Genomic DNA, 27,211 nt, shown 5'->3' with positions numbered 1-27,211 from the left:
AAGCAAGCATATATGTGTGTGTATACACATATATTTTGAATTTATATTTAACGTTGAGATTTTCTGAGTTTTTGAAGTTGAGAGTTGAATTGTAAATAAAAGACATAAGTTGGCCTTTGTCCATGGGTCTGATGTTTTCTCCATCTGTGATCCTTCCCATTTAAATGGAGAGCAGTGTTTGGGAAAAGACTTCTCTTCCTTCCTTCTCCCTGAAATGCCAATCTCCCATCCTTCTTTTTGGCAGCATCACCTTACCAAGAGTAGTAGAATAGTTTACAGGGAAAATGAATAATTTATTTCCTGAAAATTTGATCAAATGACAGCGAAGTCTGAACCACAGGAAATGCTACAGCAGAGAGCAGTAACTTGTGGTAAAACAATCCGTGCTTTCAGATTAAGAAGTAAAGTTTCTTGTGCATTTGAAATCTTCCAGCTGTTTTTCTACAGACCAGGTATTTGACTTTTTTAGGGTTCTGGGGCTAATTCTTAATTATATTTACCACACTGGCTTTTAACGGTTTGCTTTTGTAAGTTTGTTTTACATTCCTTTAAATCCGAGATGTGCGTCATGCAAGGGACATAAAGGAGCAGCTCAAGACTTTTGCCATGTCTTTCTTTTTATTTTTCTGTTTACACAAGTAAGATGGGGTTTTTTTTTACAGGATAAGTTTCACAAGCCCACTCGGCTCTGTCAGTCACTCAAAGTACAAACTTTTTTTGTGTTTTCAAAGGAGCCCTTTGAGGATGGCTACGCAAATGGTGAGGAGGGCACACCAGCTGGGGATGCAGCTGCTGCTTACACACCTGACAGCAAAGGGGTGGTCAAGTTTGGCTGGATAAAAGGTGTGCTGGTAAGTTTACTGTATGGTTCTTCAGTTTCTTACTGAAGGTGCTGATCTATTCTTAAAAATCTTTCCAACCACCTTCTTTGCTGACAGGCATTGTGATAGTATAAAGATTGTATGTATGAGAGGTGTGATGAATGCCATAATTTTAGGAAGAGTTGCTCCTATTTCAACTGAATTTTAAGGCAATAAATACTTGAGGGCTTTAAGTTCTTAAGAGTTTATGGTTTCTTAACACAGGTCTTAAGAGTTTTTACATTTCATGATTTCCAAGAAGGAAAAAAATACTGTAGTAGAAAAATACATACTGTAGTTTTGTGGTTTGGAGAGGTTTTCTCCTTTTTTTGTAGGATTGATATGTTACTCTTTAGGGAAGAGAGACACCCAAGATCTGTTTTTAGTCTCCTGTCTAAATTATGTACAAAGCAAACTCTATTTTTATTGAGATCTAAGGGTTGTAAATACAAGAATTAAAAAAAAAAATGCACACCTCTCTATCCTGTTATTGTGCAGATGTGTTGTAACATACAAAAGTGACAGAAATGGAAAGTTGCAACAGGGTTTTTTTGTTCTTTAAAGAAGAGTAAGTTACTTAGTAGGGTGTTGCTATAGTGCATGGTGGGGATTTTTTTTGAGAGAGATTTGTAGGAGATGCAGACTGGGGTTTTAGACCTCACAATATTAGGCTTCTATCTTAAGTCATGTATTCCGTAGTGTGAATTTTGGATCCTAAGGTTAGGGTCTAAATTATTATTATTGTTTGCTTATGGCATACTGCAAGTGTCAGATATTGAACTACTCTTAACTTTATGTTTAAGGTAGTAACTTTTGAATAATATTTAAGTCCCTTTTTTTTATAACCAAACTTAAACTTCTATGATAACATCACATTCTTGTGAAATAATTTGAAAACTGGTGAGGAAATACAGCAAAATAATTTGAAGAACATTAAAATCTGAAAGGAAGAATTAAGGAAAATGACTGCAGATGCAAGAACTAATTTATGTTAATTTCTGCTTTATCCTAGGTACGATGTATGTTAAATATTTGGGGTGTGATGCTCTTCATCAGACTATCATGGATTGTAGGACAAGCTGGAATAGGTATGGGTACTAATGCTGCAGTTTTTTTTCAGTGACTTTCAAATGTGATCCTGAGCTTTTACTTCAAACAGAACTAGGAAATTGCCCTAATATTGCCAATTTTTATGGTAATTTATCTTATCAAAACCTTCAACCAGTTACTAAGACTTTTTCAATTAGGTACAAGGCAAGTATTTTGAAATTGACATTTGTAAGTCTTCAGTGAACTGTAGAGATAAACTTTGATGTCTAATTATTAAACCCTGCATATAGACTGTGTAGTAGATAAGCAAATCTTTTCAAAGGCTTAACTTAAAGTGTTGGATTGATCTCTAGAATACAGCTCTTACTTTGCTGATTAAAAGAATCTTTGCCCAATTTTATTTTTATCCTCATAGGGCAAAGAGGAAGCCTTTTGCTTGAAAGTAAATTTGTGTTCTATTTGCATGACTTGAGTATTTAAATGAAAATGAGTTGAAGGTTTGTACTCTTTAATACTGCAGGGCTTACAGTGTTTTCATCTCTCTTCCCAAAAGGTCTCTCTGTCTTGGTTATTGGAATGGCCACTGTTGTGACGACTATTACAGGACTGTCTACTTCAGCAATAGCCACAAATGGTTTTGTAAGAGGAGGTAATGCTATTTTCATGAAGTTTTTAAAGCTTTCCTTACTCTGGAGTATACACTTTAATGTTGCTGAGGGGCAAAGCCTACCTTGTGTTCTGTGTGTGATTAAACAGTCACATAATTAACAAAAAGTCAGTAGGTAGCCTGCTAATTAGATTTGAACTAGTACCTTGCCTTTGTGCTGTAAAAGGAACTTTGTTGGTGTAAATTTTTGTAATACAAATATTTTTAAGGCTACATATCCAGCAATGAGTAGGACCTTAATACTCTCCTGAGCTGCACTAGTTGGTTAAGGGTGTGCTTGTATGTGTTCATGTCCTAAAATAAATCTTCACACCAGTAACTCTCCAAACTCTCAGTTAGCTCCAGCTTTCCCGAGGGTGATGGTTTTCATTCTCTTGTGTGGTTTATGTGGTGTTGTCAGCTGTTTTTGGAAATGGTTGGTGCCTCTGACACCATCAAACTGCTTCATGACATTACAAGACTGCTACTAGGAAAAAAATACCGTGGAATAAAAGTAGGAGCTTATAAAACTATCTTCATTAAGATTAAGAATGAAGAGAAAAGCCTCACTCTCACAAAGTAAACAGACTCACTCAGTGGGAAAAATCAGCTATGAGTGTTAGCATTATGTCAAGCTTAGTTTCTGAATGCCCTTCTGGTTTTTATGGTTTTTAATTATATGATGTCTATCAGGTTTTCCCATTTGTATAGGAGATTCTCTTTTTTTTTTTTTTTTTTTAAGTCGCTCTTGAAAAATAGTACTTCATTAGAAAATTTGAAGCTCTGAATATTGGAAGAAATGCAGAATTTCACAGCAAAAGTTGTTCCTGTGAAAATGTAATATTGCAGTAAGATTTTTTTTATGCTACATGGGAAATACAGAGTATGGCTAAGCTGCGTACATATATAGGATTTTTACAAGAAGTCTAATGCAGTGGAATTAAGTATTTTCTGTTGCAGATTTTCAACATGCACTCAGTTATTTCAGAATTTTGTTGCTTCTAGAAAGCTTAACCTTGAGTTTGAGGAATAAGCCTTTGCTACATTTTCTAAACTTTACCTTCCTGCAATACTCCAGATACTCAGATTTTCTTTTGTCATGTGGGATTTGTTGTTTTTGTCCAGCTCAAAAGTACAAATAGGCTCTTGAGAGTCCTCTTGGAGGGCAGAAAATTCATTTAACAGCAGAGCTTTTAGGAGCAGGTCTTGGAAGTCTGGAACTTCAGTGGGTTTATTGCAGTCTGTTTTGCCAGTTCCTTGATCTTGACTGCACAAGTGCTTTGAGCAGTTTGAAGTAAAAAGTCCAGTTATACTGCAGCTTGTGTTCTACAGTTCTTAAACCATAGAACTGGTTACCTACCTGATATGCAGTACTATGAGGTGGTGCATGAAGGATGGCTATTTCCAACTGGTCTCTTTTCCTAAGAACTTGAAATACGTCCTGAAACTTCAGCATGTCTGTCCCCAAAATACTGAGTTAAGGGTTGTTTTCTAATACATCAGGGAATAAAGAGTGAGTAGATTCTGGCTTGTGTAAATGTTAAAGTGCTGATGACTGTCTGTTACAAGCTCTATCATGTAGAGAACTTTTTTGTAATTTTGTAATTTGGTTTTCTTTTCCTTCCAGGAGGAGCATATTACTTAATTTCCAGAAGTCTGGGGCCAGAGTTTGGTGGTGCCATAGGTCTGATTTTTGCATTTGCCAATGCTGTGGCAGTGGCAATGTATGTTGTTGGTTTTGCAGAGACTGTTGTCGAGTTACTCAAGGTATGTGGATGACAGTGCTTACATTGATTATACTTTAGCTGTAAAGTTTTACACCTCATATAGAGTGTTTGAGTATATAAAGTATATACTTTATATGTAAAGTTAAAGATTATGCTTGGTTTTTGATTCACCTGATCATAAAACTTTGTGGTTTGGAAGAGACATTTCAAGGTCATTTAGTCCATCCCCCATCCAGGTAGGATCACAGAATGGTTTGGGTTGAAAGGGACACTAAAGACCACCCAGTGCCGCCCCCCCCCCCCCCCCGCCATGGGCAGGGACACTTTTCACTGTCCCAGGCTGCTCCAAGCCCTATCCAGCCTGGCCTATGATACTTCCAGGGATCCAGGGCAGCCCCAGCTTCTCTGGGCACCCTGTGCCAGGGCCTCACCACCCTCACTGTAAAATATTTCTTTCTTACATCTAGCCTAAATCTGCCATCTTTTAGTTTAAAATTATTACTCCTTGTTCTGTCACCACAAGTCCTATCCAAAAGTCTGTTCCCATCTTTCTTGTAAGCCCCCTTTAAATATTAAGTGATGGCAGTAAGGTCTACCTGAAGCTCCCCTTTCTCCAGGCTGAACAGCCCTTATCATTTCCATTTGGAAGATTCATTGATTTAAAAACAGGGCAAAACCCAAATTACTTTTATCCTTAAAGGCAATTTACAATCAGTAAATTTGTGGTGTGCAGGTTAACTACTAAATAAATTACAGTTAATAAAACTCTTTTCTTTAGTAGGGAAGATACTTAACTCATGAAGTATATGACTGTATTTTTTGTTTGTTTTGTTAGGAAAATGGAACGTTGATGATCGATGAAATGAATGATATCAGAATCATAGGGGCTATCACAGTGGTTATCCTGCTGGGCATTTCCATTGCAGGAATGGAATGGGAAGCAAAAGTAAGGATTTCCCAACTTTTTTGTAATTCTCTGCTTCATAATTTTTATTCCATTTTTGTACCTTAGCTGTCTGATTTATTTCTAGTGTATTTAGTGTATTCAGTATTGCATGATGGTGCATTAGAAGTCAGTTGACTTTTATGCATTAGCTCTTGGTCTGGCACTAGCATGTGCAGCTCTGAACAGCATTTCAGATCTTAAAACACTTCACTGGAAGCTTAAGCATCTGTGAGAGCCTATACTCCAGCATAATCCACTCTTAATGACATTGTCAAATAGATTAATGGTATTTCCCTCTTCTGGGCAATTACAGCAGAGGAGAAGGTAAGAACTTCGGCCTGGGAATTTTAGGCAAATTCTGAGGGTGAAAAACATAGGGCTGGCTTCCCTTCTCTTCCATTCTCTTCTGGTTTGATTTTCACCTGGAAACAGCCAGACTGAGGGATGCATTCCCTAGACCCAGCAGGGAGAAGGGTTTTGAACACTGGTGGTGATGAATGTGTAGGAGGGAAAACCTCCTTCCCTCACCTTGTGGCTGCACAGTCTTAGGTGAGCTCTGACTGAAGAGATCTTAACAGAGAAGCTCTTCTACCTTACTGGTTTTCTGTTTGACATTATGAGGCACTGTAGCTTGTTCTCTGTTTCCTGCTACTTGTAAGCTTTTTATGAATATCTGTCCTTAATGTGGTAAAAAAAAAAAAATTGAGAAGAGTCTCTCACTGGGGCTTCCTTTCCAACTTACATTTATATCAAATAGCTCCTATTTTCTTCACTGAGAGGCAGCTGAAGGAACCTCCTCATGAAGTGTTGTACGTTTCTTGTGCTCCTCCATCAAGAAGATGATGCTATTTATAATTGTTGCTTCCAAGAAATAGGGATCCTAGAAAAAGTGAGTGAAGATTGAGTGCATTGCTTTGATCTACTGGGGAGAAAAGAAACTGAAACTTACAAAGAAATTGACTTTGGCTTCTAAATTGAACTTCTGTAGAAACTGTTTACCTTCCTCAAGTAGCCCTTCACTGTCTATAACTTGAATTTTTGTTGCTTTCTTTATACACCCAACTGCAAACAGGGTTGACCTCTTTATTCTGAACTGTTTTGAGAGAATTATTTGTTAATAATCCTCTGGCTGCTGCCACTTGAAGTTGCAAGTAGTATCCTTGTTTTGCTGTGTAGAATGAGCAGCTATGTAACAATAGTTTGCATGAAAATGCCCCTGTTTAATTTTTCTACATCAAACCTGAAATGTGGTATTACTGCAGGTACATCCTTTTTTTAGGGGTAGCTTTCAAAAGTCCTGTCCTCAATGTAAAAGTCAAGACTTGGTTTCTCTGTCATGGAAGGAGGCAAGTGGGAGCAATGATGGGCAACTGAACCTGTCAAACAAGCATTTCATGTGGGCTAGCAGAGCTCAGCATAGCAAAACACCGCTGTCTCCATCTTGATCTGTGGTGTTCTCTATGCCTTAGCCATGTGTTAGAGAATGCCTTGGAAATGGAGCAGGGAAATCTATAATGATGCCTTTGAACCAGATCTAAAAGTGAGGAGAGACTGGGATTGATTCCAGAAGTTTTCTTTAAAAAATGGCTTTGTAGAGTTTGTGGTGTTTACTGCTCAGCTCCTTGTGTTAAGTCTTAGAAGCCCATTCTTTCAGACTTTGGAATTTAAGTAAGATATTCAGCAAACATCCCTAACTTCAGGGAAAAGCCTAGTTAGTTACTGGAAGAATCCACTGGTGGCAATTGCTCTGTGATAACTTCATGTTTGTTTCTGTCTTACTGAAGACTTCTGTAAGCACCCAGATGTATCCTCACACCTTCCACCTATTCTTGAGGCTTTACAAAGATTTAAATAGAGGGCACAAAATGTTTTTCTTCTGGCGGACTTTTAAATCTGCTCCAGGCATTTTGCTCTGTTTATCACAGTTCCATCCTGTTTTCCTGAGAGGCCATGTGAACTGAAAACTTTGTTTGGTAGGCATGAACAATGCCACAGTGATATTGTATATTAACTCCTGATCCTAGGCCTGAAAAAGGTCTGTGAATAGCTTCCCCCAAGCTACTGGCATTCCTTTCTAAGGAATCAAATAACCCAAAAGATAACAGCAGTGTGATTGCTTATTTAAATGGAGGACCTGAACCATCCCTACAGTACCTAGATTTATCTTTGTACACACTCTTGAGATGTGGGATCGTTTAAAGTACTTCTTGTTCAACTTGTAGGGCTTGTAATAGTTCTGCAGAAAAGTGACTAAAAATCTAGGTTTTAATAAAAGAAGTGTCAAAACTAGGAATTAACAAGTAATTGTTGCAGTTTGCAATTTAAAGTAAGGATTCAGAACATGAGAATGTAGCAAAATAAACTATTTCCTTGCATAAAATAGGAAACGAGCTGTTTCATTCTGGATGTAATAAATTTTTTAGAAAATACCATATATTAAAGTATAAGACAAAGGATGATCATGGCTAATAAAGCTAGTAGTAGCATTTGTGTTGCATTTGGCTGTTTTCATGTAAATTTCTTGAATCTCCTCAAACGCATTCCTTCTGGAATGCTTATATATAAAGGAATTAGTCCTTTTAAGCATTTTGTCTTTATAAGTCAAGTATAATTTGAGACATTTAGAAATAATAAACCTTTTTGATTAGGCATAAAACTTGGAAATTATTCCTGTTTCGTAATTCAGAATCCTTGTACGAGTTCTCTCCAGCTTTCCTCATTTTTTTGCAGAGAAAATGCTGAGAAGGTGAAGCTGAATTTGGAATCAAGTAAACATTTACATTTTATAGCACAGCACTTGATACTATGAAAAGAACAAGTTCTCCTGTCTGACAGCAGTCATTGTGTTTCAGGCACAGATAGTCCTGCTGGTGATCCTCATACTTGCTATTGGAGACTTTGTCATAGGGACATTTATTCCTCTGGAGAGCAAGAAGCCCAAAGGTTTCTTTGGTTACAATGGTATGTTGGAACAGTTTACAGTACAGTAAACAATACCTTTCTTTGCAAAATCAGCTGCTATAATTAAATTAAACATCTGGTCTATCTTATAGTCCTGTTTAACTGTGGAGACTTTTTTTTCTGATTTCTTGTCACTTCTGCAGTTGGGGCAAAACTTGAATATTGCTTAATATTGAATATATATTAAATTTTTAAAAGCTGGATTATACTGTAAGTGTTTTTTCTACATTTAAATCTGCTTAAGTTTATTGTGTTGACTTTGACTTTGAGTTAAGTGATAAATTGGGGCTTAAATGTTGTACATTTAGTTTTAAGAAGGTCCTCTGACTGTCAGCTTTTTTACTGGTCTGATAGTGGCTGGAATGAGTTCATACTTCAGCTTCTATGTGAATATTGACAGACTTAAATCTTCCCCTGCAGCCGACATATTCATGGAGAATTTTGGGCCAGATTTCCGACAAGAGGAAACTTTCTTTTCTGTGTTTGCTATTTTCTTCCCTGCTGCAACTGGCATACTTGCTGGTGCAAATATCTCGGGGGACCTTGCGGTAAGTAGCGAATTAAAAACATTTTTCATAACCACTCAAGTGTGCATTGACCTCTCTCATCACTGTCCACTGGCATTTTTCTTTCAGGATCCTCAGTCAGCCATACCTAAAGGAACGCTGTTGGCCATCTTAATCACTACAATGGTTTACGTAGGAATTGCAGTATCTGTAGGTAAATAGAGAATGTTTTTAACTTTATCCTTTCACGTTCATTCCAAGGATGTGTTTTGATATGGTTTTATGTAATTTGTTATGCAAAGTCGTTATGTAATTGATAATTGACTTTCCTGCATAGGAAAGTAATAGCCAAAGGTTTCTTGTTTTTGCTGTTGGGAGGTTCAGTTTTTTCAAATGGTTTTATAATTTTGTGAAATAGATGATGCTTTTCTAAGAAAAGTGCTTCAGACTAAAGATGACAGAAGACTTCTATCGGTGCTGCCTCATTGTTGCAGTTATTTACGTTAAAGGATTTACAGTTTAGCAGTGGGATAATCCCTGGATTAGAAAAGCCTGTTTTCAGGAAATACTCACTGAGAAAACACCTGTATTATTTTGAGGATTATGGTAATCAGCCACATACCTGCAGGGAACTGTGGGATGATCAGACAGCACTGTGGTGAGGATGCTTGAGCAGTAATTCCCCATCTGAGGGAGGAGACCAAGAAAGGCCTTCAATTCTCATCATCCCACTTTTGGAAGTGTCATGTTCTTGTGTAAAGAGGAGAAGTAATCACAGACTGATCTGAGTCTTCTCTTCCCAGTCTTTCCCACCCCACAGCTGTTTGAAATCCTCTGTAGAAGTTGCCCTGGGGTTGATACCAGTCTTGCTGTAGAGCACCAGTGGTTTACTATGTTTTTCCCACGCATAAAATAATTCTAATAACATTAGGATTACAGGATTGTAATTGAATCATGCACATTTCTTGCCTGTGATTGGAAATCCTGGATTGGATTTTTTATCATGTCACATAAACTAGTTTCTGACAGCAATAATAATTTTTCTTATATGAAAGACCTTGTTTTGTAATAGCTGTGGTGCCTTTTGAATGAAATTCTCATTTCTAAGAGGACCATTGATCTTACCACTAATGATACTTCCTTTCCAAAGATACCAATCTTGCTAGTCTGCCTCTGTTGGCTAACGTGGGAGTGTAGCTCTGCCAAATAGTTGCTCTGTAGTGATTGTGCTTTATGCAGCATAATGAGCTACACTCATTTCCTAATTAGATTGACTGCGTGGACCTCTTGCTACCAAATTTGAATCCTTTGGAACCTCAACCCACACAAGACTAAAATTATTGTTAATACTCTCTTATTAATGAAATAACTTTGATCAGCTTCCAAACATGAAAAATGCAGTATAAAAAACTGACAAAAGAAGCAGTTTGCAAAACCAACTGGACGTGAAATTGGTTCATCAGAAATGTTCTGTGTACTGACTTACACTTTGAATTCTGCTAGTTAGAAAAAGGCAGCAGGAGTCAGATCATGAGTGAAATTTAGCTTCTTTTGAGGCATTGGATTAGGAATATTGGACAAATACAAATAATTTAATTACTTTCCCAGAGTAGTGTAAGCAAGTCACTAAAGATTTGAAAGGGCTAGTAAATGTTGCAGAGTAGTCATATCTGAAAAGGAGGAAGATATTCTGAACTTAACTCACTATTTGTATGCTCTGTAGTAAGAAGGCTAAACAGAGTAGAAAAGAAAGAAGGAAAATTACTGATCCTGCTGCTATTTCAAAATGTTTGTATGCAGTTTCATAATTCAGCAAAGAACTAAAACAGACATGCAGGTGGCATGAGGAGGCAGATTTCACAGGCAAATTTGCTTAAACGATCTTGGAAGATAAATTGTCACTTTAAGAACAAGGGAAGCTCTAACAAAAAAAAAAAAAAAAGACGAAGTTCTGAGTAGCATTATGACCTGCTTCCTGTAGTTATGAAAGTAAAACTAATTCACGAGAGGCAAAATGTGTTTGTAGCACTAGTAAAATTAAACACTCTGAACTGCACTCTGAAGGGCTGTAGTAATTCTGGAATTCATATATTAAGGAGATAACTTGCTAGAGATGGCTGTAAACTTTTCTCTCTCTTAAAGCCTGGCCAAGCTCTATTTCACTTTGGCAGGAACATGCTTATAAATGCCTGTGAAAAGGTGAAATCTTATTTTCGCAGGAGGGAAGACCTAAAGACTTCTAGGGAAAATGCTGCCCGAGTCATATAAATAAATGAAACTTTTCTGAATGAGTCTTAAAGAAAGTAACATTTATTGTTGTTACTTTTACCTAAGTGTTTTTTGCTGAGAACAGAGCCTGGCTGCCTGGCTTCTGTTCTCTACATTCTCTCTCAGTATGGCCCACATTAAGTTTGTTCCTACTGCCATGTCTCTTTCTGCCATATTTTGATTGCATGTCTGAAAGTCCTGCCAAAGCTGAGTTTGACAAAATGAGGAAGAGGAGGAGGGCTGTGATAGTGCGCTGTAGGTATTTAATGAGTTGTGCAGTATAATTGGCCTGCCACCTGCAATCCTGTCACCAACAAAATGTTGTTTACTAATAGTTCAGCTGAGAAGTGTGTTGTCAAATCCATTTTATACTGCTTGAGTGGCTGGGGCAAATACTTGTGTAGTGAAGAAAGGGAAACATTTTCCTCTTACAGAACTCTTACTCCCAGTTAAACAAGAAAACAATTAAAAAAACCTCAGCTTCTCCACTCACTCACAAGAAAAGCATAAGACAGGTATTTAGTGTAGGAAACTTATTGTAATTTCACCAATTAGGCATAACTAAAACAGAAATGAGGAGTGGAAGGATTAATTAATGTCCACCTACTGGGACCAGGTGTTGTGGTGGGCTGTTAATCAAGTTCTGATGGCTCACAAGAATTTAAATATGGGGTAATTAATCAGGAATTAATTTTCCCTATGGAAGAGAGACAGCATACTTAGATGCTTAGGAATATTACTGAATAAACTTAAACTTGCAGCAGATCTCTGTTGTCTTACTTAATTTTTGCAAGTAGTTAATTTAGGTCTTCAGCTGTTGTGGGGTTTTGTTGTAAGGCAGTTCTTGTCATTCAGATTCCTAAAAGATTAAGGGACTTTTATTGACTCTATTGACTTTTCCCCACTCCTTATTTAATTCTAGTCCCCAAAGTATTTCCTGGTGTTCAAACAGTTTGATTACCTTTACTACTAGACCACAGAATATTAAATAATGCTTAGTCTGATCTGCTTTTTGTCATATATGAGACAAAACCCCCTTGAAATAGAGGACTTAATGGTCTTTTAGTACTCTTTAGTTTTTCTTAATACTTACAGGCAGAAATGCTGTTTCTCCAGCATTTTCTTGGCCAGCAAAACTAAAAGTAATCATAGATGAACAAAAGACAGTAGTTAAGGTGATGACTATAAAAGAATGTTGGAGAAATGGTACTTTGTGTCTGTTTTTCAAGAAACCAACTGAAAAATACCATGGTCACAAAGGAGGTGGCTTACTTAAACATTGGGAAATTGGTTGCAACAGGCTTTCGTGAAACTTATTTTTTTTTAATGGCTAAGTCATAGGGACTGGAAAAAAAACAGCTGCAACAGAACTTGTACCTGTCTGCAAACATCTGTACACACAACAGAAATCTGCACTCATCTAGGAAAATTGACCAAAAGAGAAAGTATGAAGTCATAAAACTATAAAATAGCTGGGTTGGAAGGGACCTTGAAAATCATCCAGTTCCTACACCTGCCGTGGCAAGGACACCTTCCACTGTCCCAGGCTGCTCCAAGCCCCAGTGTCCAACCTGGCCTTGGGCACTGCCAGGGATTGTGCTCTTAAATTTCTGCAAGTCTGTTGACATGCTTTTCCTCTGTGCTAAAACCTTCTGTTTCTTCCTGCAGTCAGATATAATAAAAAACTAAAGACTGTGTCAGCCAAGGGAGCAGTTGCTCTGTTTGTATTTGTTTTTCATAGTGAAGATGGGCTTAGCACAGTAGCATAAAAAAAGTAGTTAAAAATCTAAATGCGGCATTTTAATGTTGTTCTGTGAGATTACGCTTACATAAAAAGGAATTAACACATATCCTTAAAGTCAGGTTCAGTTTGTTAATGCTTTTTTGTGTCCATTGTAGGTTCCTGTGTAGTTCGAGATGCCACAGGGAATGTTAATGACACCATTGTCACCGAGCTGGCAAACTGCACTAGTGCAGCCTGCAAACTAAACTATGACTTCTCATCCTGTCAGTCTCAGGCGGGGGCAGGATGTCACTATGGGCTGATGAACAATTTCCAGGTATAAAACTTCCTCCTTAATCTCTACATCAGGTTTTGTGTTCAGATTTCTTTGGATTTTGGTTTTTGTTGTTGTTGGTGTGAGGGGGTTTTTTTGTTTTGGTTTGGGTTTTTTTGTTTGTTTTGGTTTTTGGTTTCTTCAGTGCTTTTTTCGTTGTTTGGTGTTTTGGTTTTTTTGTTTTTGGTTTTTTTTTTTTTTTTTTAGTTTTTTGTAGAGATTTTTGTTGTTTTTTGGGTGATTTTTTTTGAAAGATTTTGTTGGGTTTTTGTTTGTTGTTTTGGGTTTTGGGGGGGCCTGTGCAGATTGTTTCATTTGGGTTTTTTTTTTTTGCTGTTTTTGGGTTTCTTGGGGTTTTTGGGTTGGTTGGGTTTTTTTGTTGCCTGTTGTTTTGGCAGGTCTTTTTTGTTTCTTCCTTGGATTTGTTGGCTTGTGTTTTTTTAGTTGCTTGTTAGGAAAAGTCATAGGCTATATATGTTCACCTCCATAAATACAAGTTTTATCTGGAATAGCTATGTGGTACACTCTAGCTGTTGAAAACTGTTAGGTCTTTATACACAGGTGGTATAAGTATTTACTCTTTTTCTGAGCAAAGTGCTTAGATTCAGGTGGTGCTGCAGCTTTCTTTAGGTACCTGAATGTCATCATTCACTAGTGAGGGTAGATGTATTAATTTTTCAGTAATCATGCTGATTAGTCATAGGTAGCCTCTGTCAGTAATTTGCTTGCTACATTTTAAAGTTTTTTTAGAAAATATGCTGATTGTTTTAAAGGCTGTTTTACATGTTTATCACAGCATCCCCTGTAATGGTAATAAGGTCATGAATTTTCATTAAACATGATGTTACAGTATGTAAAAATCCTCTAGAAGTTAAGGGGTAATTCACAGTCTTTCACCAACTGGTTTGTTCATGAACTACTGGTAAGGGCTTGAAGGAAAGCTAGGAAAATGAATTTAATGACCACTGATTCCGGCTTGGTTTATGGTAGTCCCATCTTTGCCCATAGTTTTTCTAACATGTGTACAAAAAGTTGGCTAGAGATTGATGAAATTGTTATAGTGGAATAACAATGTTATTAACATTGTTCTTGTTCAGAGAAGTCGGAATTGCTTTTGTGGGATTGACAAATTTGCAAAATCTGATGACTTTCATCGTTTGTTTTAAGCTCAAAAGAACCAACATATTGTCAAGTATACAGCTGTGATTAGCCTGTAACTGGTTTCCTCTGTGTCTTTAAGTCACAGCTATTGTAAGGATCTTAACAAAAACTTGTACCTCAGAGTATTTCTGCCTCCCTGATTGTTTTTGCCTCTCTCTGTGAAAAAAGACTTTCTGTCAATTAGAAAAAGTCACTTTAAAGGTCAGAGGGAGCACAGAAAATGCAGGGCCACTCACACCCCCTGCTTCATTGTAGTTTTGAGAGCCTTCTCTATGAAATTTCATTTTTCAAATACCCCCCCCAGTGGGACTCTGCCTTGCTGTTTTTTCTCTCACCCTCCCAGCTTTTGCTGTGCATCTCTGAGAAGAGTCTGATTCTGTCTTCTCAGAAGGTGTCAGAAGGAAGATGTTTGTGTGAGAGGCTGTTTATCTAATGAGACACTTGTCCATTTCATAACTGAACTGCTCACAGCTTTGTATCTCTGATTGTTAGGTGTAAGGAGAGATGATTTTTTTTTTCATGTGTAGTGCATGGTATGTGTGGGAAGGGGGGGTGTCCACACTTGTGCATTTCTCAAGTTCTTTTCTGTGTGGTAAATAACTGAGAAAAAATACTGTACAAACTAAAATTAATCCCTAAGGTGAGGGAAGATTCTTATATTTCTCTTCCAGCTTGAAAACAGACAGGTTTTGGGGCAGAAATAGCCAGTTTGTGTTCACAGTGTGATGACTTCATCTCTTCAGGACAGTCTGTGCTTCAGTCAGTTCTTTTGGCAAAGAATTGATCTGAGGTTTTGCTGGGTCAGCTCAGGGTTTGAGTGTGTTCAGGCAGCAGATGGATGTCTTGTAGTATGATTTACCTGTGGAAATCTTAGATTAGGAGCTCTAAATGAGGATGGGAGGTGAGACAGGCTTAATCAGACGTGCCTATCTTTAGTTTCTGTTACAGTGAATTACAGGTCCTGACAGACTTCTGATATTTCTGTTGAGTGGTTATCCTGTGCGCAGACTGTCACCTGGTAGAAAAGTATTTTCAAAAAATTTGTTCTGGGCTCTATAGCCTCAGCCTAGAGCTTCCCAACAAAAAGTTACAGCTTTGGGTAATTAAAACGCAGATATTTTTTTCAACTTTGGATGAAAGTGGAAAGTAGAATGAAACTCAGTTGTTTTAATACAGCATTTTTGTTTTGCTCCAGAGTGCTGGACCAAGGAACTAAATAGTCAAAATACAGTATTTCATAATCCCAGTGTTTGAAATTTAGGAAACTGCCTTAACTGTAAATGCCAGGCAAACATAATGAGGCCCTTATCAGCAGCAACTGTATATCTGTGTCAGCACAGCAGTGGTTGCTGGGCCACCCTGCCCTTTTATTCTGCAGGGATGAAAATTTCAATGCTATAGGTATGCTCTGCCTTTGTGGGCTCCTTGGCTGGGATATCTCTCAAAATCCTAAAAAAGGGTAATAGTCAAAAATGGAGAGTGTCAATAATTGGAGGCATTGGACAGAACCTAGAAGGAGAATGTAAATTATGAGTTGTTTGTCAGAAGCAAATAGCAAGTTGAGGCAAGTGTAGTAAAGTAAAGGCATCAAAATATTTTACATATGAGAAGAAAAGTGAGGAAACTTGTACACAGATTCCCTCTGTAATGAGGGAAGATTATTAAGACATCCTTGCAGGGAAAAAAAAATTAGATTCTGCTTCTACAAAAATTATTGTGCATTTGTTAATTATGTTACTATAGCAAAAGTTTCTTTCTACAATAGTAGTAAAGCATTTACACCTCTTAAATTTTATTCTGTAATATAATGTATGGTTATTAGAAACTACCATTAAAAACTGTAGCTTTTTCTGTTGGTTGTAAAATTAAATTGAACTGGGGCATAGGAGGGATAGCTAAATAGATGTGTTGTTAGTCTTACTCCTCTATGATTATAGGCATGGAATGCCTATTTTTTTATTATAAACTTGCAAGTAGGCTTCAGGAAGTTCTCTCCTTTGTTTGTTACACTACTCTGACAGCTACTTTACCCTAATTTTTTCCAACCTCTATTTGTTAACTTTCTCGTTTCAAGCAAGGCATGCCTTGGACTGACCTGTGAAATCTGATGAAGTGCACAGATTCAGCTGACTCAGAGGCCCAGCTGTCATTGTCAGTCTGGTCTGGAGAAATCCACTAAATTTTCCCATGAATGTAGCCAGTGAACAAAACTTCGTCAGTCACCTATACCTTATGTCTGGGAACATCTGACCTACTAAGAGTTACTTAGACAGCAAGATTTTACAATTTCAGGTGTCAGTAGCTAAAACAGGAGATGTTTTTTCTTGCCTTCCTTTGGTTGCTCTCCTGGTAATTTAAATGAAATTTCCAGGCTGAAAAAGGCAAGTAAACAGTGCAAATGATGCAGAACCACATTGTGCTTGAGAAGCACCCTGATGAGTTTGGTCTGTTGACTAAAATTCTTCAGCACTGGCTGTCTTAGAGCAGCCATTGACTTTAGCTTTTTTCCCCATAAAGGAAAATATTCCATTAAACCATGAATTACATAATTGTGTATCTTAAATCACATGATAGATGCAAAGCTGCATGCAGCTATTGTACAGATGTAATCTGTAGAAAAGTGGTCATAAAGTAGTTTAGGTTGAAAGGGACCTTAAAGATGATCTTCCAATCCACATGCCGGGGAGAGGGATGGCACTTTTTATAAGCTCCCTCTTTTTTAAGGCTCCTTGAGGTTCTGAAGGTACCAGCTCATTACTCATCCAGCTTACATTTGACTTCTGTCACTGAGATTACAGAGATGTGCTGGGATTTGATCCTGGGGAGAAAGAAAGCAAGTTTGTCTGGACCTTCAGGTTTTGACTGGGAAAAAAAACCCTTACTTAAAATGATAGAGACTGAGAAAAGTGATTTTCACGTTTGATGACTTGGGCTTTATGAGACCATATTAGTCAGCAGTAGGTTAGTTGGAATATGTAATACATTCCAAAGTGTTTCTTTTTCCATTACTTCCTTCTGATTTTCTTATGAGCCCATGAAGACTTTTGCCCTTGATAATTTTATCTTCAAATTACATTGTATGAAAAGCCACCACCTCTTGTTCTGAAATCAGGATGCATTTATATTGCCTGCTGTGTCTCTAGTTCATTAATTTATATGAATACATGATATTCAGACAGCTTTTAAGTGAGAAGTGTGTAGTATTTTTTTCTGTTTGTATAGTTAATGGTGACGTCTGTTTGTGTAGTGTACTCTTTTACATATTTTTAAAAAATTATTTTGTTTTTCAGGTCATGAGCATGGTATCAGGATTTGCACCACTGATTTCTGCAGGTATTTTCTCAGCCACACTGTCGTCTGCATTAGCATCTCTTGTGAGTGCCCCTAAGATCTTCCAGGTAAGTAAGGGAAGAAAATGGTAACATTTTGAAGAATAATTAATTTTGAGTCATGATTTTTGGAAGGGGACTCTGACATACTGCCATTATTATCCATATCAGATGACATCAGTGGATTGTTCTAATATTTACCTGTTGCTTAGAAGGGGAGAACAGTTTGTTCCTGTTTGTTGGGGTTCCTGAGTGTATTTTGCTCTTCTTTTTAACTATTGAATCTCCTTCTCTGTCTTAATTTGGGTTAAAAAAAGTTAAGTGGGGAGTCTGTTGTATTGACACAGAAAACTAGTGTGTATATTGGGCAAAGTTTCCACTTCCTGAGAAAATACAATCTGTAAAAAAAGACTTTTTGTGATTTTAAGGCAGTAGTCAAGTAAAATAAACAGTTACTGACAAAAGCAAATTTGCTTCTTGCAGGTGGACATTACTGAGGGATAGAATAGTGGAAATGCAAATGTCAAGATGCAAAGACAGTTGAGAATATAATTAGTCCATGGTGGTTATAAACTGTCAGGAAGTGTTCAGAAAGATAGTATGCAATGGAAGATGGCATGAGCAAAATGCACGTTGACTCTTGATTTTTTTTTTTTTTTAAATTTTATTTTTAATTTTCCCCTTAGGCTTTGTGCAAGGACAGCATTTATCCAGGATTTCAGATGTTTGCTAAAGGCTATGGGAAGAACAATGAACCACTGAGAGGATACATTCTAACATTTTTAATTGCTCTTGGATTCATACTAATCGGTTAGTTTGGAATTTTAGTAAATCTCAATCCCCTTTTGTCCTTTAGAAAGCATTCCAGTGCATGTTGTGGACTTGATGACTGGGTCCTAGAGATCTAATGCACAGCTTAATTCTAAGTCAGCATTCTAAATCTGGTTGTTTTGAGGCTTACTTTATCCTACCTTCTAGATACAACTCCTATCTTTCTAGATACAACAACTTTTCTGCAGTGAATTTTAACTGCCCTTCTCTTTTTAATCATAGGTATGTGTCTTTAGGTGCTATCAGTCAATAGAAATACATCCTTTGCTTGAGACAGTGTTAACATCCTGTAAATATGAAAGTTTATTTCAGATTTTTAATAATGGCAGCTTCAGTAAAGTGCAAACTTGAATGAGCAATGTTATTTAAAATGTGCTTTTTTGTTAAGTTACAAATGGTAGAGCTGAGTGCTGAAACTGCCGTTGCTGAAGGTTCTCTACATATAATTAATTACACATGTTCTCTGGCAAACTAATTGTGCTGTGTCCATCTATGAGTCCTGAGCCAGTGCTTTAAACTTCTTTTCCCAATTTGCTCTGTCCTCCTTCCTCAACATCTGCTTGAGGCAGAGATACACCCTTGGGGTCCCTGCTGACTGGAAGCTTGATTGAAACTAGAAACTTGCAGACTAGGATGGCACATTCTACGTTTTTATCACTTTTTTCTTTTTTTAATGATGGTGAGAATACACATAAAAATGTCTTGTACAGTGCTGCCTCAAGGAAAGGAGAGAGCATCAGGTTTTTCCCTCTCACTGAAGGGAGATGTAAGCATCACTGTTGTGATGGTGTTGGTCTGTAATATTTAAATCTTCTGGAATTCTTCAGAACTCAGTGTTTTAGTGCACCATTTGATCCAAGCCCTGCTGGGAATGAAATTTTCTCAATGATCTTGAGAAAGTATGTGTGTGTCCAGAGTGCTTCTAGAACTCTTGGTAGTGCTTGTACTTTTGAAGCTGAAAGCTACCCTTCCTAACTGTTAAAAAGGTAACTTAGTAAATAGATCATTGACATAAAGTTCTGTCAGCAGAAAGGGTAAACTGCATTTCCTTAGAGTATATTAAGAAAATAAGATTCCTTGCAGCAGGTTTTTTTTTCACTGTAATCTTCAAAACCGTTGGGTGATACCTTTGATAACACCTTGCTTTCTTTTTTTTGTTTTTCATTTTACAGCCGAACTGAATGTCATTGCTCCAATTATTTCTAATTTCTTCTTGGCCTCATATGCCTTGATTAACTTCTCTGTATTCCATGCTTCTCTTGCAAAATCTCCAGGTAGGACCTACTCATGGCATTAAAAACTTAATATGTTGTATTCATGGGTCTTCTGAAATTTTGAGAACTGGGTGATCCAGTAGGGCTTGGGAGCTACTAATTGTGTCATCTTTGCTGAGGGAACACAGGAAAATTCAGAGTTTATTCAGAACTCGGGAAGAAAGCATTTTTACTAATTCAGTAGCTGGTGCTGGCAAACCACCTTTTGTTGTCCTCAGTTTCTGTTAATGTGTTTCATATTCCAGACAAGAACAAACTAGACTTGCTGGTGGTATTGCCCCATTTTTATAGTGTTTAGTGTGGGTTAAAAAGGGGAATAAGCCAAAATCTGATACCTGCAGAACAGATGTACATTATACCCAGTCCACATGCAGTTGTACTGAAATAACTCCCCTAAAAGCTTCTTAAGATGCTGAATGGGTAGATTTATTATTTTGCTTCTCAGAGGGTGGGTATAACTGCTTGCACAACAGTTCTAACTTTATTAACTCTATATTTAATACACTTGTTAATCTTGGATGTTTTCATGGAGGTGTGCATACCTGATTTTTGGATAAACTTGTGGCAAATAATGTAAAACTGGCAGTTCAGTACTTGGAGGTACCCAAGTTCTGTTTGGATATATCTGTCCATTTCATATAGTGAGAACTTCTGTGTGAAAACAGTAAAAATACGCAACTAAAAACATGTATAAGTATATAAGAAACTGAGGTATGAGATGATGATTTATATTTTTCTACTTTTGAAAGGAAAAATCTGATGTTGTCAGGTAAAGCTATTGCCAAAAGTTTGCTGAACCTGGTTCAGTGGTTCAATACTGGGACAAGCATCCTCCAGCATCCCATCTGAGCTGGGCTTTTAGGTGGAAAAATTAGGAGCATTTACATATCTGGGTGAGAAAGCTGCAAATTCATTTGAAAGGCGTTGGAAAATGGAAAGCATAAATGTGCCAGTCTGCGATTTGTACATCACTGAAAGTCAGATGTTCACATGTAATGGATGCAGAATACCAGGGAAGGGAAAAAAGTGCAGTGCCTTCCTTCTTTTACATTTTAAATTTAAATTAATTTTCCCCCTCGTCTTTCTACCTTCCAAAATTTTATTTTGACTAGGTTGGCGGCCTGCTTTCAAATACTACAATATGTGGATTTCTCTCATTGGAGCCATTCTGTGCTGCATTGTAATGTTTGTCATTAACTGGTGGGCAGCACTTTTAACCTATGTAATAGTCCTTGGGCTTTACATCTATGTCACTTACAAGAAACCAGGTATGTTCAGGGGCTTCTTTTGGTTGGGGAAAGGGGAAAGAAGGGAAGAAATTATGGCCTTGTCAGGGAAAAACCCCAGCTGCTACTTTCTGTTGGGATCTCTAGATTAAATTTCTGTTTCAGGCTTTCAAGTTGTAATTAAATGGAATTTTTCCTGCATAGTCACTGCTGTTTTCCTTCCTCCCAAATTATGAAGAAGACACTTAGGCATAAATGTCTGAATGATAATTGGTGGAAAAGGTGCATATGGAAAATGGTAAATTCATTGTGGCTATCAAAAGATGTGTATGGGAGGAAGATGATGATAGTGGAGTCTTCCTTTTCCTCATAATAATCTGAAAGGATCTGCTTAATTTAGCAGTTTTTCATTGAATGTATCTGAATTTGTTTAGGCAACATTTTGAGATTGAGTTTTTCTTTGCTGTGGTATAAAATAACTCAGCACAGCATTTTTTCCTCAAGTGGTATTCTTTTAACTGTGAAGTTGTTGTGGTCTTTGAAATATGGAGGTAAAAGCCAGTGACTCCCTTCCTTAACTTTTTTGCTTAAACTTCTACAGAAATATTAACTTTAAATTTAATTGCCTGTTAAGCTGTAGGGTTTGTTGGCTAGTATTGTATAAAATGTAGCAAAGTGTAGCTTAAATCTGTGGGTTGAGTCAATGTCCAGCATTCATTTTGTGATCATGAAGCTTTACAACAGACAACTGTAAATAACACACTGGAACTTCAAATCTTTGAACAGATGTGAACTGGGGATCCTCAACTCAAGCCTTGACTTACCTGAATGCTCTGCAGCATTCCATTCGGCTCTCAGGAGTGGAAGATCACGTGAAAAACTTCAGGTAACACTTAAAGACAGGAATTCTGTGTTCATTAGGCTGCTGTCACAAGGTTTGCTGTCAGGGTTTCCATTAAGGCCTTGTTCATCTCCTGTGATTCCTCCAAGTAAATGGAATTACAGATTAAATGGGATTCTTAGTACAGGTGCCATCTTCTGGGGTTATGAAGAACCTGTCAGCAACACAGTTTCAACAAAGCACCCATGAAAATGAAATGGAGCAGCTAAAGAGATTGAGAGAGATTAGGGGATTCATTTGGTATCACCTGCTAATTATGATGATGATGAAAAGTGATCTCCTGTAATGACTTCAGAAGTTTGGACACTTCCTCTTTTAAAATTGATTTAGAAGTTGCCTTTGACTTACTTGCACTAGGTTAGCTCTGTCTTCTGAAGGAAGGTAAGGTAAAAATGAGCAGATGATTCCAGTATTTCTGCTGGACACAGAAGAATATAAATTACAAAAATGCAAGGGATGTAACTTATCAGTGGGGGAGAAAAACTTAATCCCTCTGACCTAGTCTTGTCTAAAATCTGTTCTTCAACTTTTTAAATGTGTAGATTTTCAGATTTAATGGGATTACTGAATTTTTATGCAATTAGTCATAGATCTGCTGACAGTTGGGTAACAACTGGGAACTTTTCTTAATTTAACATAGTCTTGTAAAAGTGGATGAGGTTATTACATTTGCTGTGATGAATATGTTGTTATGGCTGATATTTGGAAGAACATTTTCTGTTATTAAAAACCCCTAGAACTCCGGATTAATTCTAACTCCAATCTTGTTTTTTCCCCTCATAATTCTAGACCTCAGTGCTTAATTATGACAGGTGCTCCAAGTGCACGTCCAGCTTTGCTTCACCTTGTCCATGCTTTCACCAAGAATGTGGGCTTGATGATCTGTGGCCATGTACATATGGTAAGTTTATTCTGTCTTTACCTAATAAAGTTACCGGGGTGGTAACTGGGTGGTTTTTCTTCGGTCTGCTTTGGGGTTTGGTTTGGTTTTGTTTAACCTGTTTGACTTTGTTTCTGGCTCATGTTTAAGTTTTGGTTTGTTTACTTGTTTGGGTTTTTATTTTTAATGAAAGCATCATTAAACATTGAAAAGAGATTTACTGGTAAGTTTGGCTAATGTATGGGTCATCACAATGCCAGTTAGGCGTACTTCAGAGAAAATTTGTAAAAAATGAGTACCTTGGATAGTTTGATGCTTAAATGAAGAACCTTTTACTTTTTATTGAAGTGAACATTGGGAGATTGATTCCCTTGTAGAGTTCTTAAAAGGCCTGGGAGAAAAGAAACCTTCTTGAGCAGGGAGTTCAATATCAGTTTAGCCAATAGCTACAAACTGCTTTTAACCTTCCAATTACCTTTTTATTCCTTCAGTTATCAGGTTAATTTAATTGTCAAATGTTTCCTCTTTCCTTTCTGACCAGCCCCTGATACTTCACTAAGTATCCTTGGGTATTTTTGTCAGAATATTAAGTGGGGATGTGTTTCCAGAGGTTCTGCAAGGATATAATTCTAATAGTTCTTACTACTTAGTGTCTTACCTGGCAAACTTAAGTGGTTTTGTGATGGTGGAAAGGAAGCAGTTTTCAAGTAACTTTTCTTCAGAATCAGCTTGCCATGAGTTGTGTTGATTGAGATATAGGATTGCTGTCATACAGTGATCTATACCAAGACTTCTATTTAGCTTTCTATTTAGAGAGGCTGTGGCATCTCTGATTAACTTAGATAATGCATTTTAACACACTGGAATTGTGTCGTTTTGCTTCATATCTTATGGCCAAACTTCTGTCACATCACTAAGACCATTTTAGCAAGTGTGTCACTGAGATGTAATCCAGGACTGGCACATGTCACCTACCCAGACTCTGCAAGGCCTTCAGCACAGTCCTGTGTGACATCTCCAAACTGAAAAGACCTGGGTTTGAAGGGTGGACACAGCGAGGACACAGCCAGGGAGTTGTGGGCAGTGGTCAGTGATAGCATGTCCAGCTGGAGCCTGGTGATGAGTGATCTCCCTCAGGGCTGTGTCCTGGGACTGAGGGTCTTCATAGGTGACACGGACAGGCAGAGCAGGGCCACCCTCAACAGGTTTGCAGCTGACACCAAGCTGAGGGTGCTGGTGACACACCTGGAAGACATTGAATAAAAACATGTATTACTCTTAAATGTGTTTAAAATTATTACGCTTACCAAGTGAGACTTGTTTCTGATCTAATGAATAGATTAAAGCAAATCAGGTTATGCAATCCAAGATACTCTGTCTTAAAAAGCTTTTAATTTCTGTCTATATAAACTTAATATTTCAGTGAATAGGAAAGGACAAACTGAGGAATGCTAGGGAGATATCACAGATATAATCACTGCCATTTAAAAGTAGGGCTGTACAGGAAAGAATAAGTTGGTGTCATCCTTCTTATAGGAAAGCATCTCTGAGGATTCTTTGGGAGCATATCCTTTCCCTATTTAAAATTACTTTCTGAGAGGAAGGGTGGCACTGCCTCATTCTTCAGTAGCTTTGACTGTTTGGTTGAGTCTGTGTCCTTCTGCAAAAACTGGGCTGCTGTGTTCTTGGTTATTCCTTGTCCTGTATTCTGCACTTTGATGTCTAGGAGAAACACAAAAGATTCACCCCGACAGAAGAAAACATAAAAGAAATATTTAAAGAGGAGGTGACTTTGACTGCAGGATACAAAGACTTCCATAAAGTGTAATATTAAGTCATCCTGCATCTGTGTATATTTTTTCACAAAGCCCTTTTCTTTTGAAAATGTTAATGCTTTGGAGGACAAGCTGATGCCCACCCCCTGGGGTAGAGGGTTGTGCTCTGCAGGAACACAGTTTGAGCAACCCTCTTCCTAAAGATGATAAAAGTTTTTCAGTTTCTGCTGCTGACAATGCCTGGTATTTTGTGGTTTGGGGTGGTTTTGATAGTGTGCAAGCATGTTTTGAGGTTCTCTGAATTTGAATTAGTTTCTAGCAGTGACTAAAAAATTGGGAGGGGCTTTTTTACTCCCATTTTACTCTCATATTCCTAATTCTTATTCCCTCCCCTATTTTTATTTCCTTGTTTTGAAAGGGTCCTCGGAGGCAAGCCATGAAGGAGCTGTCAACTGATTTGGCTAAATATCAGCGATGGCTAATTAAAAACAAGATGAAAGCTTTCTATGCACCAGTGCATGCAGAGGACTTGAGGGATGGAGGACAATACTTAATGCAGGTATTTAAAAACAAAAAATGTTAAAGTGCTGAAGATGCACATCAAAATCAGAGTGGGCTTTATACTTAGAAATGCATTCCTTTTGCAAAATTATCTTAAAGCTTTGATGAAAGGTACTTTATTGTTCTCTTAAGCAGAAAGCAGAACCTTTAGTTGTGTCAGTAACATGTTATTTTATAGAGTACTTCTTGTTTTTCTTAGGCTGCTGGTTTGGGTAGAATGAGACCTAACACCCTTGTTGTGGGATTTAAGAAAAACTGGAGACAAGGTGATATGAGAGATGTTGAAACCTACATCAATTTATTCCAGTAAGTAGTAAATACAGAGTTCTAGCTGCTATTTTTCATTTCAGTATGCTTGGTAGTAAGAAAGTTCTTAGTTACATGAAGTCTCTTTCAAGTGGACCTAGATTTTCCATTCAGCAGTCTTGAACACCTTGGGACTTTTCTGATATGGAAATTAATAAGCAAATCTGTATAGTTTAAGCAGATTAGAACTCTCCATAATAACTTTATGTATCAAAAAAGAGTTGTGGCAGAGGTCTGAAGTTTGAGAGCTACTGTCTGAAAAGGAGGAGGAACACTTTGCTCACAAGATACACAGCACTGACACCCAGGCTAATACAGAAAGGAGAAGGGAAATCCCAGAGTAACTTGACAGTACTGAAAGGCAGACCAGCTGTTGCTGAAAAATTTAATGAGAGTAACTTGTGCTGCGACCCAAACACTTAAGGAAAAAAAACAATGCTTATTTTACCTACAGAGAGGTTTTTGTGTTCAGCTGAAGTGCTGGTTGACCCACTTCCTTTGTGCTTGATATTTCTTATTTTCTGTGCTTTTAAGAGAGAGAGGGGATGGGGCTTTAAGCTTTACATGCAGATATTAGGAAAGGATCAAAAAAAAAATCATCACATCTAGGTCTTTAAGAGAAAAGCAGGGGCACCAAATACAGTGGAAAAATAAGGAAAAACGTTGGTTAGTTTTTCTTTTTTTTCCTATTTTATTTTGGGATGGCTTTTGCAGGAAGATCTGTCAAGGTCAGCAAGTCATGTGGTTCTCCACATCCCTAAAGAAACCTCAGGAGGTAATAACTGCAGGTCAGATGTATTTCTGGAAAACTAAAAGTTTCTGAAGCACACAAAATAGAAAAACATCCAATCTCTACAAATCTAACACATTAAATAATGAAATTAAAATGTTCACTAATAGACAAAACAAATCTTAAATCAACCTCAATTTTTCTTGCACTTAATATAGAATATATTGATACTTCAAACATTTCCAATCATGAAGTGTTACCACTTCTAAAGGAAAGTGTTTAATTAGTGAAATCCTGAGAAATTTCTGTCTGTGGAAATGATATGGGAGGGAGTGCTCTGATTTATGGTTGCTCGTACTGAACAAGGTATTTATATGTAAAGGATGTTGATTAATGACTAATGCAAACTGGTTAAGTTCATCTCTTTCTTGACTTATATTTTTGGGGTGGGGTTGTTACTAATTTTACTCCACTTTTACTCAGCAATTTATTCAGGGTTTTTGCTCTATTCTACAGTAGTGAAGTTCTGCCTCTTTATTTTTGACTGGAGTGACTTTCAGTTTTATCAGATGTAATGGGACTAGTCCCATTACAGCTAATTTGATATTAAATTGCATCATTTTAGATGGTTTTTAATACCCAAATGTTTTGGAAAGATGTCAGAAATCTTTAGTCCTCAGATCAAAAAGATCTACTCGAATCTCTTTCTTGATGGATGGAGATAAAAATCTAAATTTCTTGGAGGATCTTATTACCTGTGCAGAACTTGAGTGACCTATTCATGATGATTTTATTTAATCACTGTTTACATAGTGGAGACAGGGAGTAGAAGGAATAGCTATCCTTTCTAATTGTTAATTTTCCTAAAATGATGTTCAGTTGGTGTTTTGGAATTGAAACTGACATTCTAAAGCAAATTTATAATTTGGGACTTCCAAAGGCAGTGCTTAATCACTGGAATTTGTTCAGGGAGGGTGCATTTTTCATTTGGAAAATAAAGAGGTTTTAAAATACTTTAATTGTGTCCCTTTTGTGTAGTGATGCCTTTGATGTTCAGTATGGTGTAGTCGTCATTCGCCTCAAGGAGGGCCTGGACATTTCTCACCTTCAGGCCCAAGGTATGACTTTGTTCCATCTGATGAATTTGCTGTTCTAATTCCCTTCTAAAAACTGCATTCTGGAAATATTAAAGCTCAGTTAAAAAATAAAACCAACA

At 37.3% G+C, this 27,211-nt stretch overlaps 1 protein-coding gene across 1 annotated transcript in view; it reads left to right on the top strand.

The window, feature by feature from the left end:
• The window catches only part of SLC12A2 (solute carrier family 12 member 2), a 53,795-nt gene that overhangs the window by 15,501 nt on the left and 11,083 nt on the right, over nt 1-27,211 (top strand). Inside the window, exons 2-19 of the mRNA XM_009098288.4 lie at nt 732-851; nt 1,873-1,948; nt 2,464-2,559; nt 4,184-4,323; nt 5,119-5,229; nt 8,082-8,190; nt 8,611-8,738; nt 8,826-8,910; nt 12,864-13,024; nt 17,473-17,580; nt 18,198-18,321; nt 19,515-19,616; nt 20,729-20,884; nt 21,629-21,728; nt 22,533-22,644; nt 24,817-24,957; nt 25,159-25,265; nt 27,034-27,113. Coding sequence (XP_009096536.4) covers nt 732-851; nt 1,873-1,948; nt 2,464-2,559; nt 4,184-4,323; nt 5,119-5,229; nt 8,082-8,190; nt 8,611-8,738; nt 8,826-8,910; nt 12,864-13,024; nt 17,473-17,580; nt 18,198-18,321; nt 19,515-19,616; nt 20,729-20,884; nt 21,629-21,728; nt 22,533-22,644; nt 24,817-24,957; nt 25,159-25,265; nt 27,034-27,113 — 2,056 coding nt within the window. The remainder of the gene's footprint in view (nt 1-731; nt 852-1,872; nt 1,949-2,463; nt 2,560-4,183; nt 4,324-5,118; nt 5,230-8,081; nt 8,191-8,610; nt 8,739-8,825; nt 8,911-12,863; nt 13,025-17,472; nt 17,581-18,197; nt 18,322-19,514; nt 19,617-20,728; nt 20,885-21,628; nt 21,729-22,532; nt 22,645-24,816; nt 24,958-25,158; nt 25,266-27,033; nt 27,114-27,211) is intronic.

Source organism: Serinus canaria, chromosome Z, assembly GCF_022539315.1.
Source record: "Serinus canaria isolate serCan28SL12 chromosome Z, serCan2020, whole genome shotgun sequence".
Lineage (NCBI taxonomy): Eukaryota > Metazoa > Chordata > Aves > Passeriformes > Fringillidae > Serinus > Serinus canaria.
The sequence above is the reverse complement of the archived record's forward strand: the minus strand, read 5'-3'. Positions and strand labels throughout refer to the sequence as shown.